The following is a 20,773-nucleotide window of genomic DNA, read 5'->3' on the forward strand; positions in this document are numbered from 1 at the left end:
TTTCATGTTTTATAAATTGTATTTTACTTTTCAATGTTTATCTTTCTGTAATTTCTTGAGTGAAAAGGCATATTGAGAGAGATAAAGAAAAAGCCATGAGTGGAAAAAGGTTGAGTGATACACTTGAGAGAAAAGCCTAGAGTTATTTTCAGATTTCTTTAGGTATGTTCATGTCTTGAATCTTGTACCTGTAAGGTATCTCTTTCTTAGTTGGGTTAGCACTAAGAGTGAATAGTTAGGTATTAGCATAGCCAATGTCAAGTTAGGTTAGAACTTGAGTGTGAAAGGATTGTGTCAATCCTGTAGAATTGGTGTATGTAATACTGTTAACTATAGTGGAAATTCATCCATTGCTGTGGAGGAGACTGGACGTAGGTTGCATAGCACAAGGTAACCGAACCAGGATATATGCTGGTGTTAGCTTTTCTCTTCTCTACACTGTTCTGTTTTCTGATATTCATGAGACAAAAATAAATTGTCTCATAAATTTTCGCTGCTGAGTTCAAACAGAATCAGAATTCAAATATTGTTTTAAAGGGCTAGTTCAGTAACTTAAAAGAAAGGCATAGATTCAACCCCCTTCTCTAAGTCTATCACAACTTTCAGTCACTACTTAGAAGACAAAAGAAGGAAAACAAACAGGAACAAAGTAAAAAAGAAAAAAGAAAACTAAGTAGAAGCGTCTTTTTTCAAAGCATGAGGCAATTTAAGGGAATGGATCCTCTCTTTTTTTTAACAATTGAGGGAGTAAAGTGTGATCTCTCACCATTAGTTTCATAAGTGGGACCAAGAATAAATATGAGAGAGAGAGCAATGGAGGGTTAAAGATCACACTTTACACTCAATTTTTTTTAACAATCGAGAGGATCCATTCCCGGCAATTTAACTACTATTATTTTTTTTCTTTTTTTGGTTTTTATAGTATTCTCTAACCCCACGTATTAAAGACTAATTTCTTATGAATCTAAATTCTTTTTAAGATTTTTTATTGGCTTATGAGTTGCTACATACATAGTTATTAAAATCAGATCGAATTAGTCGGTTCGACTAGAAAATCGGTGAACCGAATCTTATACCGGTCCAATCCGATGTTTAGACCATACAAGATAAAGAACTGGAACGAACCAATCAAATTCAGAATGAACCGATAAAAATTGGTCAAATTTAGTGAAGACTGATCCGACCGAACCGCTTGGAATTTAAATTTTTTTGAAAATATTTGAGATAGGGTTCGAACACTTGTTCTCAATAAGAGAAATGTCCTTCATCAAATATAGATACAAATTATAATACATATAAATATCTTTCATCAAATAGTTTACTTTTATTTAATAAATTTTAATTTTAATTATAAACTCATTCATTCTTAAATTAATTATATTTTTATTTAACAATAATTATAAACTCACTTATTTTTTCTTTTCATAATTATATAATATCTATTAATATTATTTTTTAATAAATACTTGTAGTATATAATAGTATAATAGATATAAACTAATTAATAAATTATTGAAATTTAAAAATAATAGTTATTTTAATATAAAAAAAATAAAAATATTTATAATAGAATAAAATTAACAAAATACCTATTGTTCATGTTCCATATTGTTTTAGAATAACTAAATATTCTTAAAATGTTAGTGAAAATATGTATATAAATTTTAATTTTAAAATTTTTATTATTTTTTATTTATATAGGATCGGATAAACCGATTTAACCAGTGACTTATCGATTGAACCAGTGATCCAGTAACTTGACCGATTTAATCACCGGTTTAATTCTCATAACTATGACTACATAACGTTTGTTTTTTTTAAAAAAATATATTTCGTATCCTTTCGTTTTTCCTCTTTTTTTAACACTATCAATTCAATGCTGAGCCCTGTGTCACGGTAAATTTTAGAAGGTTAGATTTAACAATGTTTGTATAGTTTTCTAGAGTGTTTGAGAATACTCTAGATGGTTCCGGAACGTTCTAGAATGTCTTAGAAGGTTTCGGAATACCCTAGAAGGTTCTAGAAGACTCTGGAAGGTCATAGAGTATTCTAGAAGAGTATAGATGTATATAGAAGGATAAAGAGTGGTATGGAATAATCTAAAAACATTTAGAGAGTTGTGGTAGGATAGATATTTGTAAAGAAGGTTCTGGATGATTAATCTGGACCGTTGATTAGATTTAATCCTAACCATCCATTGAGGAGGTGGATGGCTATAAATAGGGGTAAGAGTTAGAGTTTGGGTGTGTGAATCATTTGTAAACACACTTGAGCAATAAAGTGTTCTTCCACCAAAGCTTCCTTTCTCTTGTGTTCTCTTGTATTCTTAGCTTTCTTGCTAAGTATTGAGGGTTAGGCTGACTTGGTCTTATCTCAAGAGGTTGAGTAAGTCCGAGTGCCGACACGGTAGCGTTGGAGTGTGTCCAAGGCCGTGACACCTGGCCTATACATGCTTATTAATATTTTATAACCAAGAAAAACCCCGCTATACAAAACAAATTAACGTCCAATCAAATTAGTAACACTAGTAGATTAATAAACACCAATGTAATTATGATTAAATTTTATTTTTTTATTAATGTTACAATTTAAAAATAAACAATAACAAGACAATAGAACATTAATTTATTGAATTTTTGGTGAAATATTTTAATCAGTAGTTAGTTCTAGGTTTATCATGTGTATGGTAAACATTAACCGGATATGTTTACCGTATTTTTTTAAAAGAGAAGAATAGTTAACATAGGAAAAAGAACATTCACGGAACCATCAACAAAATGAAAATCTACATTATATTTGTAATGAATATTTTTTAAAAAAAGCGTGATCAACGTTCTTTAGCCGTGACAGTCGAACCAACAAAAATTTATAAGTTCCGATGTTAATTTAAATAATTCCGAAATGCTCAGTAAAGTCATCAATATCACGGCAAACAATCTCATGAGAGCATATTCATGTGGCGTTTCCAAATTGTCCAATAAATATATAGTAACTAAACTGAATTTAGCAAATTTAACACCTGAGAATCAGATAGAGAGTACAATTTGGCCACAAGTGTAGTATCGAAAAAGTTTGAGCGCAAAGCTATTAAAACAGACTGTAGGTAAGGCAGGGGTTCAAGGTATGGGAACATATGGCAATGATAGCAAATCAGACAAAAGGAATTCATAGGCGACTTATCACAGCTTCCACCTCAGCCGGAGTATAAAGATGATATTTTTCGGACACCTTAGCGATGTCAACGTTGTTTGGAGTTACCTAACATAAAAATTGCAATGGAAACAAGTTATTATATTTTATTTTCCATTCATTTCTGGGGGTCAAACAAAAGCATTTGGTTTTTCCTTACCTTCTCTTCCATAACTTGCTTCAGAATGGATAAAGCAATAGTCTCTGCTTCTTCAAGAGTAAGGTCCTGTATAACATAATATATTTATATTAACATCATTTTTTCTAATTTTCATGCTATCTTGATAGAACCAAAGGATAATCCTTCAAAGGCAAACAGTTGTCAGGGGGGACAAAAACTTAGTTGTTAAAGAATATGCTAATTTGGGCAGGAATGATGTACGGCAATAACTTATTGTTTGTACAATTTTCATTCTATCTACATCCCATTTATCCATGTTTCGGCTCCTTTTTCAATTTTTATGAACTGCTAGGAGCAGAATAAAAAGTTCAGAAACAATTCACTGTAAGGACATGGATACCTTGTTGTATTGTTCTTGCAGAGAACTATCTGCTCCTTCTGACCCTGATCCAATAGCTTTTGCATTGCATTGCCAAAATGTGCCAGATGGGTCAGTGTAATATCTGCAAAATGAAAATCTCACTATTAGTAAGAGTAGTGTCAACAGCCAACAGGATCAGCGGCAATGAACAAAACAATTATCATGGGGAGACCTGAGCCTAGAAGAATAAAACCTATATTGTGCATTATTTTCTGTTTTTAACAATTAGCTGCATTACTTTAACATGAACACAAGTACACAACATCTGTTTACAACTGACTTGAACAATAATCTGTTTGAATACAGATTTTTATAGTAATTAAAGGTACACCGGCAGCAAATGACTTTCAAATAATAACTCCCCAGAGTTAGTTTTTTTGGAGAAAGGATATGGCCGAATTGAAGGTAAGACAGGAGAAGTATTAAAGGCAAACACTCAACATGGTTAACCAGGTCATTAATTGTTCAGACTTTTTCCCCCAATAACTCCCCTTTTTTTGGGTAATCTCACTCATACAAAAGAAAAACATAAAATACAAGGAATAACATCAATTCAGAAAAGATCACAGGTCTCAGATTCATACACATAAACCTTTAAACTAGAGTTGCCAGCTAAATAAGGCCCCGAGGAAAAAGAAAGAGGGGGGGGGGGTGGGGGTTGGGTTTAAAGGGGACAATACGACGACAACATCACAATGGCCACACATAGCCATTGCTCAAGTGAAGGAAAGAACAAATACTTACAAACTAGGTCCATTCTCATCACGTCCAGCAATAAGAAGAGAAACTCCAAATGGTCGAGACTGTCAAACGGAAAAATAAATAGCATGTGTCATAAATCAACATGCAGAAACAGTGACGACATGTTGCAATCTAATACAAGTCATGAGGCGTAAACAGCACGATGGGAGCAAATGAATGTAACTAATGATTTTACTGCTAACATAAATGAATCTTAAGGAACGCAAATGATATATATTCTATAAAATTCAACAATTCAACTTATGGTGAGATTTTCATGGGTTCCAAATCTTTCAAACTACTATAGTCTCTTACTATAGGACCACCCCAGGAGCAGTATCTATTTCAACAATTGATGGAAGATTCCGAAACATGTGCACCCCCACACTTGGAAGTAATAATAGCCCTCCATATATCTCGGTAACTCCAATAAACATTCATCAAATGCAACATAAGAGGCAATGGAATTGGTAAGAAACACATGAATTCAGTTAGCAGGACAAGTTCATGAAATGTTGTGCATAAATATAAAACTATGAGCCATAACAACGTAGACATCAAAGCGAAGTTCTTTACCATGGACTCTTCATCGCCTTCACCAAAACGCAAGGCCAAATCACAAAGTGCTTGGGTGGTAGACTCTACAGTCATCGGTTCACCATAGGAGAACCTATGATTCTGTAAACAACAAAAAATATATATATCAATCATAGGATAATTAATTACCTGCCAAGTCTTACAAGGTTAAGAATACCTGAGTTTCCACTCGTGCATGCTCAACAAGTGTTCGAGCATCAGCAATCAATCCACTCATTGCACAACCTATATGTTCGTCAATTTCCATAATCTTTTCCACACTGCTAGGTTCCTGAAACAGATTTTAAGAAGCATAAGATAAATTTCAACCAAGCAAATATATCAGAGCAAAAGGGAAGTGATTACAGAAATACATTAATACAATCATATTTCTTAAAGCTACATAATACCATGATGAAAGAATTAGTGGTTTATTGTTGTATGTAGAACCTAACAACAAATGATCTAATCCTATCCTTCACCACAAAAGAAATATAAACTTTCTCACCAAACAAAAAGAAGAAAAAAGAAAGCATCAATTTTACAGCATTTTTTTATGACATACAATTCATGACTGTGCATTCACGGTATCAGTTATATAACATTAAAGGGATTTGCTTTTCTGAATCCCTATCGAAATTGACCGTAGCAGGACAAATTTGGATAACTATATTTATAGTTGGTTTCTAGATAATTTGTTAACATCCAATATCTAGTATCACCTTCAATTGGATTCGAAAAGCATTCTTTGAAACCTTTCAAAAGACTTAAAAAAAAAAAAACTGAAAGAGTTGCCCTTTAGCTATTATATTAGAACACAACAAATCAACAATTAACAAAATGCAGCAGTACATCCCAAAAAAAAATCACTTTATGCAAAGTATCAAAACTTAATATTATGCATGTATCTTTCCTAACATCATCAAATTGTGTAATGAGAACTAGTCAGTAACAGCACATTTCTGCCACAAATGTAATTCAATAGCAAAACAAATGAAAGGCCAGACCAGTAGCGGTGAAGTGATACGCTTTTCAACTGCAAGGACAACACCGTGTTTTGTCTTCAACCCAATAGCAGTTGAACCCAGCTGCAGTCCAATAAAAGAAACACCATTCACAAACACGCACATAAGTCCTCAGCAGAAGAAATGAAAGTTTAGAACAACACTTTTTGGAGCACTAAACCCTATTTTCCCCCTAATATATGGGACTTGGTTGATAAAAGGGAGAGGGAAGTAAGAGATCAAGGGCAAAGGGCATACCTTGATGGCCTCAATTGCATATTCAACCTGAAACAAACGGCCTTCAGGAGAAAAGGTGTTGACTCCTCGGTCATACTCGGTCCTATTCACCCAACACAATTAAACCAAACAAAATCCCAGCAGATTCAAAATTCGAGCATAAAATCGAGCAAGAAGTAGGGCAAAAAAGAAAATCCCCGAAATGCATTATGGAAAAGAAAAGCTGTTCACCTTGTAAGGAACATCTTCGATTTGATTCGATGAAATCACTACAGAGAAAGATGGAACGAAGAGATTAGAATGATAACAGAGGGGAAACGAGAGTTAGAAGAAGAAGTAATTAGGGTTTGGAAAACTGTGAGAGTCAGAGAGGGAATTACTTACCACTTGCCCAAAAATGGCTTCAACTTGCTCAGCTTATACTGTCTCTTGATCTTTGCGCCTCTGAGGAGTGAAGAGCGGCGATGTGGGCTTTTGCTTATTGGCTTGGCTTTGCTTTGCTTGCTCAAGGGGTCTGTGTTGTGTGTCCCATCTTGTAAAAACAAAAAACTAAAAACTAAAAACTAAAAAGTGGAAATTTTAAAAAATAGAGAAAATGACGAATAGATCCCTAACTTTGCCCTGCGGACATTTTCGTCTTTGACCATTGAAAAATGCTTTTAAGTCTCTGGCCTTCACAAAACTTGGACAGATTAGTCTCTGAGGTAGTGTTTGTTTTGAGGTACTGAGACAGAGACTGAGACTCAGTATCGTGTTTGTTAGTTCAAAGACTGGTACTAAAATTTCTGTCTCTGTCTCTAAAATTTCAGTATTTTAGTACCTCCAAAAAGTAGGGACACAGGGGACTGAAATTTTTAGTGATGGAGACTGAAACTTTAATAACATTTTATACCTAAAATACTTTCATTTCAATTAATTAATTTCAATTTTATCCTTTGTGCAAATTAAATTAGAGTTTTATTCTTGTTTCAATTTCTGTCTCCCATTTTGCACAAAACAGAATACTGAAATTTATTTCAATCCCTGTCTCTTAGTCTCTGTCTCTCAGTCTCAGTCTTTCCGTCTCTATCTCTCCACCAAACGCTACCTGACGGAGGCATTTGGACGGAGGGACTGATCCGTCTAAATTTTGTGAAAGTCAGGACTTAAAAGTATTTTTTAATGGTCAGGAACGAAAATATCCGCAAGACAAAAAATCAGGAACCTATTTGTCTTTTTCTCTAAAAAATAATTAAAGAAATATAATGCAGGAGATGATAAAGGAAAACCGAAGATGTGAGACAGATTAGGCCCGGTCAATATGTCTTAATCCAGGCCCATGAGTTTAGAGTGTTCAATAGATTGGGCCGAAAAGGCCTGCATCTTTTATGAAAGAAGGAGACGATAAAGGAAAAACGAAGATGTGAGACAGATAGGCCCGGTCAATATGTCTTAATCCAGACCCATGATTTTAGTGTTTCAATAGATTGGGCCGAAAAGGCCTGCATCTTTTATTGATTCCTTCTTTCATAACAAAAGCTATGTTGATGTACACCACAAAAAAAAAAAAAAAAGCTATGTTGATGGTAGACTGGTAGTGTTGACTACTGTGTAACCATGAAAATAGGTGTTGGTCTGGTGGACAAAAGTTTCTCCAAAAAAAAAAAAAACAAATAAAAAAGGTCAGAATTTAATTATTATTGATTTTATAATTTATATTATGTGTAAATTTTATTATTTTAATTTAAAAATAATTAAATTTTTATTTTTATTTTATCAATTTCTTTATTTTAGTAAAATTTAATCCAGCATAGTGATATTCTCCTTGCCCTCAAAAATATGGTTGGAGCTCCATATGATGAAAAATAGAGTATATTTTATGGTTGTTATAAAAATAAAGATTAGAATTTAAAAAAAGGGAAGAAAGATAAGAGAGAATAAGAGATAATTTTAAAAATTATTGCAATATACATAAAAAAAAATTTAGGAAATATTTATAACTTAAAATCTAGTTCTTAACTTACTCACCTAGGGTACATCTATAGTTAACCCAATAATATATTTATGAGAATGATTAACTATTTATTTTGTTATTTATATTATTTTTTTCTGCAGGAAATTTATATAATTTTTTAATTAATGGATTAATTACTGCTTTCACTAATATATATCAAAGAATATTTTGAAAAGGTTAATGCTAGTATGAAAACTCATGATTAATTATGTCTCACCGTCACATTAGAAAAAAATTTAACTAATACTAAAAAAAATATTAACTATTTTTTAGAAAAAGAATAAATTATTATGTTTAACTTCAAAAGTCATTTATTCATTTGGGGTTTACTCCAAATATAAAAATGTATGACATCCTCAAATTATATGGTCCCAAAGAAATGGTTCTTTTCAAGTTATGGAATATTTTTGCTTAACATGTTGCTATGCTAAGATATTTATTTTCTCATGGATATTTACTCCTTATTTCAGTTGTCCATATATTAAAAACAATTACAAAACTCATTTATCTCACCTTAACTAAAACCAAACAAGTTCCTTTCAAAAAAAAAAAAAAAATCCAATTTCATTATCCAAAAACTTGGACCTTCTCCTACTACATGCCTTAATGTAAGTTCAAATCAAATTATCCATCATTTCAGTTTTATATTCCATTATTTCTCACCTATGTTACTAAGTAGTTATGACATGGCCCCTTGCATTCAACACTTATGCTATAGGTAGGGAGTGTTCATTTTAAAATTTTATTTTGAAGTGGCACTGAAACTTATTATCTGGTTCTGTACTTTGCAGGCTAAATTCTTTATGCTCAGTGAACCACACATTGATAGAACCAAGAGCTGAATTATCTGAATGGAAAGCAAATGATGCAAGTGGTGTGGCTCTTGAGAAGTTCAAAAGGGACAGCGTTTACATTGACAAAAGTGGCAAGTTAAGGAACTTCAATCACAAGAAAGTGTCCAGGAAAAGATGTAAGTAGGAAATGTTACTTTTTTTTTGGCATTGAATGAAAGGTGTTTGATGAAATGTGAGTAATACTTTTCTGTGTACCTGCAGGTGGTTCTTTGAGAGGAAAAGGTTGGAAATACGGTTCTGGTTTTGTTGATGGGATATTCCCAGTGTTAAGCCCCACTGCTCAGATGATTGTGGAGTTTGTTCAAAAGGGTGTTGATTCTGATAGCATTTGGCGTTCACTTGATGTTTTCCCTGCATCTCTTGACACATGGGATGATATTGTTAGTGTATCTGTTCAGCTTCGGATGAGGAAACAATGGGATGCAATCATTTCGGTGAGGAAATAATGGAGAATTCCACTTTTATTATATAGCGACGAGACACTTTTTCCTTGTTTTTGTCTTACATTTGAATCAACACTAGCCAACTCTCCTGTTTTTTACACTAAATGTGTTGGCCCTCTAGCATTCTCCTTAATGTTATTGGTCATAACGAAAAAAGAATATCTTTACAGATATGTAGATGGATATTGGTTAGAAGCTCCTTCAAGCCAGATGTTATATGCTATAATTTACTCATTGATGCTTATGGACAAAAGTTTAAACACAAGGAAGCAGAATCCATATATCTAGAGCTTCTTGAGGCTAGATGCATTCCGACAGAAGATACTTATGCCCTTCTTATTAAAGCTTACTGCATGTCTGGCCTGCTAGAAAAAGCTGAAGCTGTCTTTGCCGAAATGCGAAATTACAGCCTTCCTTCAAGTATGTTCCTGACCTAACTTGTTCATGCATCATACCGAAATAGAAACATGATCAAAAAATATTTTGGACTAGAGATAATGATAAACATAGAAGTAGTTTAATCCCAAAAGATGTCATCCACACAAATGTCTCTCATGGTTGGAACTCCCTATTATAAACTTTCAAAGGTGATACTTTTCATTTTTCAATTCTGATCAGAGAAAAAGGTTTTCATGCCATCTTCTCTGCAATATGTGGTGAGCATCCACTTACAGAGTTCAAGCATTAGAAAGAGATAAGAGATATAAGAAGTGATATGTACATTTATGCATCATGCTTATTCACATTTTTTTGGACAACTTACATATAGATCCACTTATATCACAGGAAATTTGATATTCTAAAGTAGCTAACCCTTTATCAGAAATGAATACTCAGGTGCTGTTGTATATAATGCTTATATAAATGGATTGATGAAAGGAGGAAACCCTAATAAAGCAGAAGAGATTTTCCTAAGGATGAAGAGGGATGGATGCAATCCATCAACTGAAACCTATACCTTGCTGATAAATTTATATGGCAAGGTGAGCTTTATTAAACATCATTTCAATTTTCTTTAAATTAAAACTATATCTCCTTCAATTTGACATCATAGTGATTTTTTATTTGGCAAAAGCTGCTGTGTCAGATGATAATGCCTTAAAGTAATGTTGTTTTGCTTGATGGAGCATTCTTCACAGTTTTGGTCATTTGCAAATAATACTTAATTCTGTTAACTGGTTTGAACTTTTAATTTAATGAAGGCTGGTAGATCCAGCATGGCCTTAGAAGTGTTCAACGAGATGCAAAGCCACAAGTGTAAACCTAACATTTGCACATACACTGCCTTGGTGAATGCATTTGCTAGAGAGGGGCTATGTGAGAAAGCAGAAGAAGTATTTGAACAGATGCAAGAAGCTGGGCATGAACCTGATGTATATGCTTATAATGCCCTCATGGAAGCTTACAGGTTGTTATGGAATATGGTATAAATGTTTCTTGAATTTTATTGATGACTTTTGTATACCCTTAAACCCGTTTGTTTCGATTCATAAAGAAAAAAACTGAACTATATATGTTTTTAAAGTATATATTTATTTCGCATGTGAAATTTGTAATTTTAGATCTAGGGGAACAAAACATGATATTTTTGTGTCGCCGGCAGTCGTGCAGGTTTTCCTTATGGAGCTGCAGAGATTTTTTCACTAATGCAGCACTTGGGGTGTGAACCAGATAGAGCCTCCTATAATATCTTGGTAGATGCATATGGCAAAGCAGGTTTTGAAAATGGTAAATACCTACCATGTTAAGTTGTCATTTTGTTTTGCTTATTCAAATAATCTTTGGGACAATCTAATGGATTTAACCAAAAAATGTGCATCATATGTTTGAAAATAACATTGCTTCAACTCATTCTCCCTTAGTTTAAGGGAAGCAAAAGGAACATAATGCTTTGTTTTACGGATTCAAGTTGATTCAATTATTCTTTTTCTGTCTTATCATCAATGCAGATGCTGAAGCTGTTTTTGAAGATATGAAAAGAGTGGGAATCACACCAACAATGAAGTCCCACATGGTACTTTTATCTGCCTATTCAAGAACAGGAAGTGTGAGCAAATGTGAAGACATTCTTAACCAAATGTGTAAATCAGGCCTAAAACTAGACACTTATGTTCTCAACAGCATGTTGAACTTGTACGGCCGGTTAGGCCAATTCACGAAGATGGAGGAAGTTATGGCAGTTATGGAACAAGGATCATATGTAGCTGATATCAGCACATATAATATCTTGATAAACAGGTATGGACAAGCTGGATTCATTGAGAGAATGGAGGAAATATTTCAGCAGCTGCATAGCAAAGGTTTGAAACCTGATGTGGTGACTTGGACATCACGCATTGGAGCCTACTCTAAGAAAAAGCTGTATGTGAAGTGTTTGGAGATATTTGAAGAGATGATTGATGCTGGTTGTTTCCCTGATGGAGGAACAGCTAAGGTGCTTCTTGCAGCATGCTCCAATGAAGAGCAAATTGAACAAGTTACTACTGTGATTAGAACAATGCATAAGGATATTAACACTACTGTTTTGCCAATCTAAGTTGTTTGAATATATTATATAATTTAGTTTCAATAATGCTTAAGAGACAATAAAAAATCAGTCTAAACCGTTTGAAATTATTTTATTTAGTATTTATTAATTAGTGTTAGGGCAGCACATGGATCGGATAATATCCGCATATCCGCATCCGATCCGAATTTTATGGATATTATCCGATCCGTGCTATGCTAGGATCGAATTGCGAATTTAACAGTGATATCCACGGATCCGATCTGCAGATTCGCATATCCGCACGTCTCATATAAATAACATAGTTTATGATATCTTGTTTTTAATTTTTTATGTTGTACTTTAACTTAGAATAATTAAACTTAGATATTGTATTATTATTTTTTTTTTAGTTATTCAATAAAACTTTTATGATAATATTTTAGGAGTAAATAAGTTTAAACAAGTAAAAAATTATTTTTTTAGACTTTTTTTGTAAAAGCAACTAAACAGGGCCTTAGAGCACTTCTAACGGCTGGTTCCATTCAACTTTTTATGACATTTTGGAAACCTACCACTGCAGCAGATTTGGATCCTCTAAAGTTTGAATTTCACTTTAGAGAGTAAAGTGTAATCTCTCACCATTAATTTTATAGGTGGGACCAATAATAAATATGAAAGAGAAACTATTTAAGGATAGAAGATCACACTTTACTCTCTAAAATGAAATTTAAACTTTAGAGGATTCAAATCCCGCTGGAGCATATCATTATTGAGTCCCAACACGTTGTTTAAGAATAGAGAGTCCCTACTCAGAGGGACTCATTATAACCAATAATAACTTGCCACTTGACAAGTTATTATTAAAAATAAATAATTATATAAAATTTAAAATAATTAAATAATTATATTAAATAATTAAATTAGTAATAATTATAATAAATAATTATATCTCTATTTAATTAATAATTTATATTAATTATTTAAATAATAATTAATTTGTTAATAATTATAATAATTAATTAGATTAAATAATTAAAATGCTAACACTTACATAATTAAATAATTAAATCATAATTAGTTTATTAAATAATTTTTATTTTTAAAATTTAAAATGCTAACCACATTATTAAAATTAGTCGTTGGAAACTAGCTGTTACTATGTTACCGTTATTTTTAATAAATTAATATCTTATTACTCTATATATACCACTTACATACACTTCTATTCTCACACTTTCTTCTACTCTTCTCCATCTTCTTTCAAGTTTATAAAATCAAAGTTCTGCTGATATTATTTTTTTTCGAAAAAATGGATCCAAACCAACTCAACTCTTTTTTCAATTGTTAGAAATAAGAGACTAAACTGGAAAAAAGATTTGTATATTATTGAGTATATTCAAGTTGTCTATATAAGTTGTCTAGAATGATACAATATAAAGGGGTATTTATAGGTACCAAGAGAATCGTAATAATAAAGACGTAATATTCTATAATAAATATTCAGATATACTAAATAATTCTAATTGATCCTAATTGATCCTAATTATATTCTAACATCCCCCCTCAAACTTAAGTGACAACTTGAGTTTGAAACTGAGTTTTAATCATAGTAGCAAAGTTGATATAGATCTGAGGTAACTCATGACGATTAGTCATCAAATAAACCCAAGTAAAACAGGAATAATCATCAATGAAAACGACAAAGTATCGAGCTCCGCCCATAGAGGCAGTGGGAGCGGAGCCCCAAACATCAGAGTGAATGAGATCAAAAGGAGAGCAAGCAAGAGATGAATTATTGTGAAAAGATAAAGCAGGTTGTTTGGCAGTTTGGCAAGAAATGCAATCAAAAGATTCATTTGGAACCTGACCTAAAACACCCTGAGAGACAAGAGGATGCAGTTTTTTTAAGGAGGTGTGGGCAAGACGATGATGCCATAAGTGGAGGGTTGAGGGAGAAGAAGCAGCACAGAGATTTGGTACAGGAGGAATATGAAGATTCTCGAGTTCAAACAACCTTCCGACCTTACGTCCAGTCCCGATGATTTGTCCCGTCCGAGGATCCTGTACACAACAACCAGAAACAGAAAAAGTGACTTCAAAACCCAGATCAACAAGTTGACCAACAGAAATAAGATTGAAGTTTAATTTGGGAATATAATAAGTATCAAGTAGATTAAAAGTTGACTGGGATATAGAACCCTTGTGTGTTGCGTGCAAGAGGGAGCCATTTGCAGTATTGACAGAAGGTCCATTTGTAGTGGTACACATGGACGAGAAAATATTACGCAATGGAGACATGTGATTAAAGCAACCCGAGTCAAAGTACCATTTAGAATTACATGGAGGGGTGGAAAAAGCAGCAAGGGTATTACCAGAAATAGAGAGAAGACGCTGAAGAAGAGATGCAATATCAGAAAGAGAGACAGGAGATGAGTTGAGTAGACTAGGACGTGGTGGGCGAGTAGGACAGGCAGTAATTAAATGTCCCGAGAGCTTGCAGTAACGGCAGAACAGCTGTGAACAATGGTAGCTAATACGACCTTTCTGGTGGCATGTGCGACATTCAACAGAAGGACAGTCGGGGAAGAGGTGCCCAGAACGGTTACAGTTTCGACAGAATTTATCCTTTCTGTTGGTGGCAGCAAAAACATCTGACTTTTCCATGATAGCAGTCACAAAGATCAAAGAGAGAAGAGAAAACGGCAATTTCAGAGCAGAAAATGAAAAATCAGAGTGTAGAATCGGAAAGAGCTCACCAAAAAACCTTAGGGAGGGTCCCACTTGTCTGCCATGTCAGTGCCACGTCAGCGAGACAATGACACATGGCGGCACCTGAGAGGAGGGAGAGAGACACGCTGGCAGCGAGGTGGAATCGCAGGTCAAACGTGGGTCGGGTCGGGCGTGCGCGGGTCGACCAAGGATAGCTTCGTTGCGACACGTGGCAACACCAGGAGCGTTGGATTTGCACCGAGATCAACGGCTGCTGAAAGGCTGGAGGGCGAGGAGGGCTCGCTTCGCGACACGTGGGAGCGCGAGGATCGTCCGATTGGAGCCGAGATCCAACGGCTGCTGAACCTTCTGAAGGAAAAAGAATGGAGGTGGGCAGCAAGATTCCGGCGGCGCGTGACGGCGCGTCCGGTGGCTGCTGGTGGCGATCTCAGCGGCGTTGGAAAGCTGACGAAGAGAAGAACACGATGATGCTGGAGGTGACGAACCAAAGCGTCGAAAACAGATCGAAAAACGAGAGGAAAGAGGCACGGTCGGATGAGAAAAAGCTATGAACAAAAATTCATTGAAAAAAAAAAACCTTAGGCTCTTGATACCATGTTAGAAACAATAGACTAAACTGGAAAAAAGATTTGTATATTATTGAGTATATTCAAGTTGTCTATATAAGTTGTCTAGAATGATACAATATAAAAGGGTATTTATAGGTACCAAGAGAATCGTAATAATAAAGATGTAATATTCTATAATAAACATTCAGATATACTAAATAATTCTAATTAATCCTAATTGATCCTAATTATATTCTAACATCAATTATTTACAAAACTTTTCTCAAATTCCAAATAGCCAACAATCTCAAACCTCAAACTCTCAAGTCTCAAGTTTCAAATAAAAACTTCACACTACCAAGTATGTTTCAAAATCCAAATCCACAAAATCTTCCTAATTTCAATTTTCAAACTATTTACAATAATCAATTTCCTATATTTCAACCACAAAATTAAAATTCACAAACACCACATTTTCCATTTTCATCTATATTTAACCTCTCTATCAAAAATGTTATGTATGAATTTATTTAATATTAATATCTTTTAATAAAAAATTATTTTTAAATTTATAAATTTAAAATATTATTGAAAGTAATTAATTTTAAGTATTTTTAATTATACAGATATACCCGCTATGTTTTGTTGTTCCTCATGCTTGCTGGCTCGCTCTATTTCATGCTATCTCGCAAGTGTCCCTATATATACACGACATATTTAATGTTTAAATAAGATTATTTTTCTTTTGTAAATTAATGTGTATAAATATAAGTTAATAAATTATAACTCAAATGACATAATTTTCTCATGCTTATTTAAAAGGTAGCGGAGTTTCGGTCTTTCTATCTTTGATAACAAAAAAAATGTGTACAAATATAAAAAAAGTCATAATGATTCATTTGGCAATTGATTTTTACTGTAACTTAACACTTTTATTAGAAAAATAAGTTATTAGTTGATATTTATATTTTATATCCGAATACATTGCAAAAAAGTGAGAAAGAAAACTAATAATTAATCGAGGTAAACCACTAAAAAATTCCTCTAAATTTTATTATCGATAAGAATATTCTTAAGTTATTTAAAAACGTAATAAAATTTACATTTGTGAATTGAGATGTTCTATATTAATGAAAAACAGTAATGTAGCATACTTAATTTTTTATATGACAATTGATAAGTGAGACTCTAGAATTTAAACATTGACAAATAAGTCATGTCACGTTTTTTTGTTAATAAAGCAGGTATTTATTGATCATGAATAAATATTTTTAATACATTTTTAAATTATTTAAGGATATTTTTGTTAATAACAAAATTTAAAAATATTTTTATGAGCACCAAAATTTTTTTGTGCTTTACCCAATTAAACAATAATTCTTTGTGGTTGAATCAAATATTGTTTAACATACGCAAACCCATCCTAGCACGAGCAACACCATCTTCTTTCTTTCATTATTTAATTAACTCTACTTGTGCAACTATACCCTCGTGCAGCACGAGCAAGAATAAACAGCTTGGGAAAAATTTAATTTGTCCCATGTTACCTAACCTTGCCACAAAATTCTTTGAAATAACTAGTAACTAGACATCTTTAATGACAATAGAGGTTGGATTAGTTAGTAAGAATAAGATCAACATTTAGGTAGCATTTGTTTTGAGGTACTAAAACAGAAACTGAGAGACTGAAATTTCTGTCTCTATCTCTAAAATTCCAGTATTTCAGTACCTCCAAAAAGTAGAGACACGGGGAGACTAAAATTTTTAGAGATAGAGACTGAAACTTTAATAACATTTTATATCTAAAATATCTTCATTTTAATTAATTAATTTCAATTTTATCCTTTGTGCAAATTAAATTAGAGTTTCATTCTTATTTCAATTTCTGTCTCCCACTTTACACCAAACAGAATACTGAGATTTATTTCAATCTCTGTCTCTCAGTCTCTCAGTTTTAGTCTTTCCGTCTCTATCTCTCCACCAAATATTACCTTTAGTAACCTAAAATCTAATGATTTTTTTTTGTTACTGTAAGCTAGAGCAACGTCTTCATAATACTGTAACATAATACACATAGAAAAAATATAGGAGAATAACGTTTTTTTTTAATAATCTAAATAATAGATTAAAAAAAGTTAATTTTAATTTTAAAAATTAAATTTTAAATTAATTATATATTATCTTTGTTTTAAATGATTAATAGACCTGAAATACATTCTGTTATTTATATTGTTTGTGTACCCATATGATTTATAAATTAAAAGATTATTTATATGTGCAGGTAAATAAAGAAGTGTTTAGCGGCCAAAAATGGTGTAAACACTAATAAAACTCGTAAACTCACGTCATGTTATTTATGTAATAATAAACTAATAATAGAGCAGTGCGATTTGACATGTAAACCTATCAATTTTGATACTTATGAAAATAGTTAATAATTTAGTATAAGATGATGCTATTGTACAAATATTTTTGGTAATTAAATCAAACTAAATTGGTACATATTAAAATAATACGCATATTTCATCACGTGAATTTTTATTTCTGTATTTTTTCAATACAAAAATTTTATTATAGAAATTTTGTTACAGAGCATATAAATTTGTATAGATACTACAAAAAAAATTTGTATTTAATATATATCTTTGTTGAATATACGAGAGAAAAAGGAAAAAAAGAAGACGACGAATAATAATAATGATAATAATAAAGCAGGATGAGGAGGAAAAAAAAAGAGGAAGAAAAAAAATAGGAAGAGAAAAAGAAGAAGAAGAAGAAGGTGGGAGCAGAACGATGACATTAAAAAAAGAAATACGTAAAAGAAGAAGAAGCAGCAACAACATATATATACAAAGAAGAAGAAATGTACGACGACTTGATTGAAAACTTGATTTAAAAAACGTTTGAAACCCTAGCTTTATTGTTTAATATAAGGTAAAAACTCAGGTACAGTCAATTTCATGCGAAGTTGATAATTGAGATCCGTTAGATAACAATTTAATCAGTTAAAATATTTAATAATTCTTAACTATCAACTTCATATGAAAATTGACTGTATCTAAAATTTCACCTTAATACAAACTCTTAGAACTTTAGAAAACAGTTAAAGTTCTTCTGAAGTTTATAAAACAAAAAAATAATAAAGTAAAAAAATATAGTATTTAATTAATTTTGAAATTAAGATAATAAAATTTAATGTTGACTTCTACTTTATCATCTTATCTTCGTAGGCATAAATTCATTAACTTATTCATACATAATGATTTTTCTTTCAGGATGCTACACATTCATGTAACCATGTAATCAAGTTAGTCTAACACTAAAAAAATTTAATACCATTAAATGAAACGTGAAATACACGCAGCTAACACACATGAAATCGCTCTTGTCCAACACTTCTCACGCTCGTTTACGCACGGAGCGTCTTCTTCTTCTTCGCCTTCCTCTTTCTCCTCCTTCTCCTCCTTTTTCGCGTTCCTTCTTCTTCACGTGTTTTCTCCTTATCGTCATTCTTTTATTGTTGTTGCTGCTGTATTTTTTTTGTCTTTTCCTCCTTCTCTCTCTGGTGAAAAAGCAATAGAAGGTGAGGAAAAAGAGTTTTGAATAGTGCAGAATGAACCGAACATAGTACTCATGGTGAACCAAATACAATACAATTGTATAGTATTGAGTGAACGAAACATAATCCATTGTATAAAATCAAATTCAAACAGCTTTCTGCAGAATGAACCGAATACAGTACTCATGGTGAACCGAACACAGTACTCATGGTGAAACAATTGTATAGTACTGAGTGAACGAAACATAATCCATTATATAAAATCAAATTCAAATAACTCTGCCTATAATTTACATATTATCAATTCAATTCAATTCATTACACCTCCGTCCATTTAATTCAATTCAAAATTGAATAATCCAAACTTTGTCAGTTTGATTCGTTTCAGAAGAGTAATCCAAATCGCTCTCCTGTTTACAAAAAAATTATGAACCCCTAAACACTGAACCCTAAACCCTAAACACTAAAACTAGAACCCTGAACACTGAACCATGAACCCATAAACCCTAAATCCCTAAAACCCTAAACCCTAAATCCTGAACCCGAACCCTGAACCCCTGAACGCTAAACCCTAAACCCTAAACCCTAAACCCTAAATCCTGAACCCGAACCCTGAACACTAAACTCCGAACCCTGAATGTTAAACCCTAAACCCTAAACCATAAACCTTGAACCCTACCGTAAATCCTAAACCCCTTAAACCCTAAACCCTCAACTATGAACACGGTGAACTGAAATTAATACACGGGACGAACCGAAAGTTTGAAACACACTGAACCCTTGTACACTGAACCTTGAACCCATAAACCCTAAACCCTGAAACTCTATCGTCATTCTTTTGTTGTCGTTGCTGCTGTATTTTTTTTTATCTTTTTCTCCTTATCTCTCTGGTGAAAAAGCAGTAGAAGGTGAGGAAGAAGAGTTTTGAATAGTGCAGAATGAACCAAACACAGTACTCATGGTGAACTGAACACAGTACTCATGGTGAACCGAACATAGTACTCATGGTGAACCGAACACAATACAATTGTATAATACTGAGTGAACGAAACATAATCCATTATATAAAATCAAATTCAAACAGCTTTCTGTAGAATGAACCGAACACAATACTCATGGTGAACTGAACACAGTACTCATGATGAACCGAACACAGTACTCATGGTGAAATAATTGTATAGTACTGAGTGAGTAAAACATAATCCATTATATAAAATCAAATTCAAATAACTCTGCCTACAATTTACATATTATCAATTCAATTCAATTCAATTCAGTACACCTCCGTCCATTTAATTCAATTCAAATTAGCAATTGTATTCCATTCAATTCGATTCAAAATTGAATAATCCAAACTTTGTCAATTTGATTCGTTTCAGAAGAGTAATCCAAATCGCTCTTCTGATTTGAAGTTGAGTCATTTATTGTTTCGATTCAGAAATGCAGATCGAATAAGAAAACGACGAAGAATAGGAAGAAGATAAATGCAACCAGATCGAAATAAGAAAACGAGAAGATGAGCGCGACCAGAGGAGAACGACGAAGGCAATATAAATCAATAAGGAAGAACGCGAGCAGAAAAGAAGAAGAAGAAGAAGAAGGAGGTTTACGTTGCAGTAGAAGGTTTACATTGAACAAAACTTTAGGTTGCAGCACGTTATATGTAGCGCGTGTATGACAAACGAGTGAGGGGTAGGGGACGCGTGTGTGGAAAAAATTACTTGGTTAATAACCATATAAAAAATACATGGATGCATAATTTTTTCGTTTTTCTTTATACTTATTAGTTATTACAACTTCAAAAATATTAAAAATAACTGTATTAGATATATTTTAAAGTTAGTAATTAAAATTAATTATTAGTATATA

At 32.8% G+C, this 20,773-nt stretch overlaps 2 protein-coding genes across 3 annotated transcripts; one reads left to right on the forward strand and one right to left on the reverse strand.

Annotated features, from left to right (window-relative positions):
• Positions 1–2,951: 2,951 nt before the first annotated feature.
• On the reverse strand, positions 2,952–6,845 carry LOC107618296 (proteasome subunit alpha type-5). The gene is made up of 10 exons (XM_016320315.3): positions 6,674–6,845; positions 6,521–6,558; positions 6,311–6,392; positions 6,056–6,136; positions 5,227–5,340; positions 5,049–5,150; positions 4,476–4,534; positions 3,711–3,813; positions 3,350–3,415; positions 2,952–3,258 (listed from the first exon to the last, which is right to left on the reverse strand). Exons 2-10 carry the CDS (start codon positions 6,532–6,534, stop codon positions 3,166–3,168), a joined length of 714 nt encoding a protein of 237 aa, XP_016175801.1. The 5' UTR covers positions 6,535–6,558; positions 6,674–6,845; the 3' UTR covers positions 2,952–3,165.
• Positions 6,846–8,764: 1,919 nt separating this feature from the next.
• On the forward strand, positions 8,765–12,195 carry LOC107619331 (Tetratricopeptide repeat (TPR)-like superfamily protein). Of its 2 annotated transcripts, none has more exons than XM_021111002.2 (8): positions 8,765–8,890; positions 9,074–9,252; positions 9,338–9,570; positions 9,750–9,999; positions 10,417–10,562; positions 10,782–10,987; positions 11,183–11,307; positions 11,529–12,195. In XM_021111002.2, coding segments are annotated over exons 1-8 (1,728 nt in total). In that variant the 5' UTR covers positions 8,765–8,888; the 3' UTR covers positions 12,116–12,195. The 2 variants fall into 2 exon arrangements, with proteins under 2 accessions (XP_020966661.1, XP_016177072.1); XM_016321586.3 differs by having other exon boundaries at positions 8,772–9,000.
• Positions 12,196–20,773: the final 8,578 nt, after the last annotated feature.

This window comes from Arachis ipaensis, chromosome B9, assembly GCF_059453495.1.
Source record: "Arachis ipaensis isolate K30076 ecotype BB chromosome B9, ASM5945349v1, whole genome shotgun sequence".
NCBI classification, from domain to species: Eukaryota; Viridiplantae; Streptophyta; class Magnoliopsida; order Fabales; family Fabaceae; genus Arachis; species Arachis ipaensis.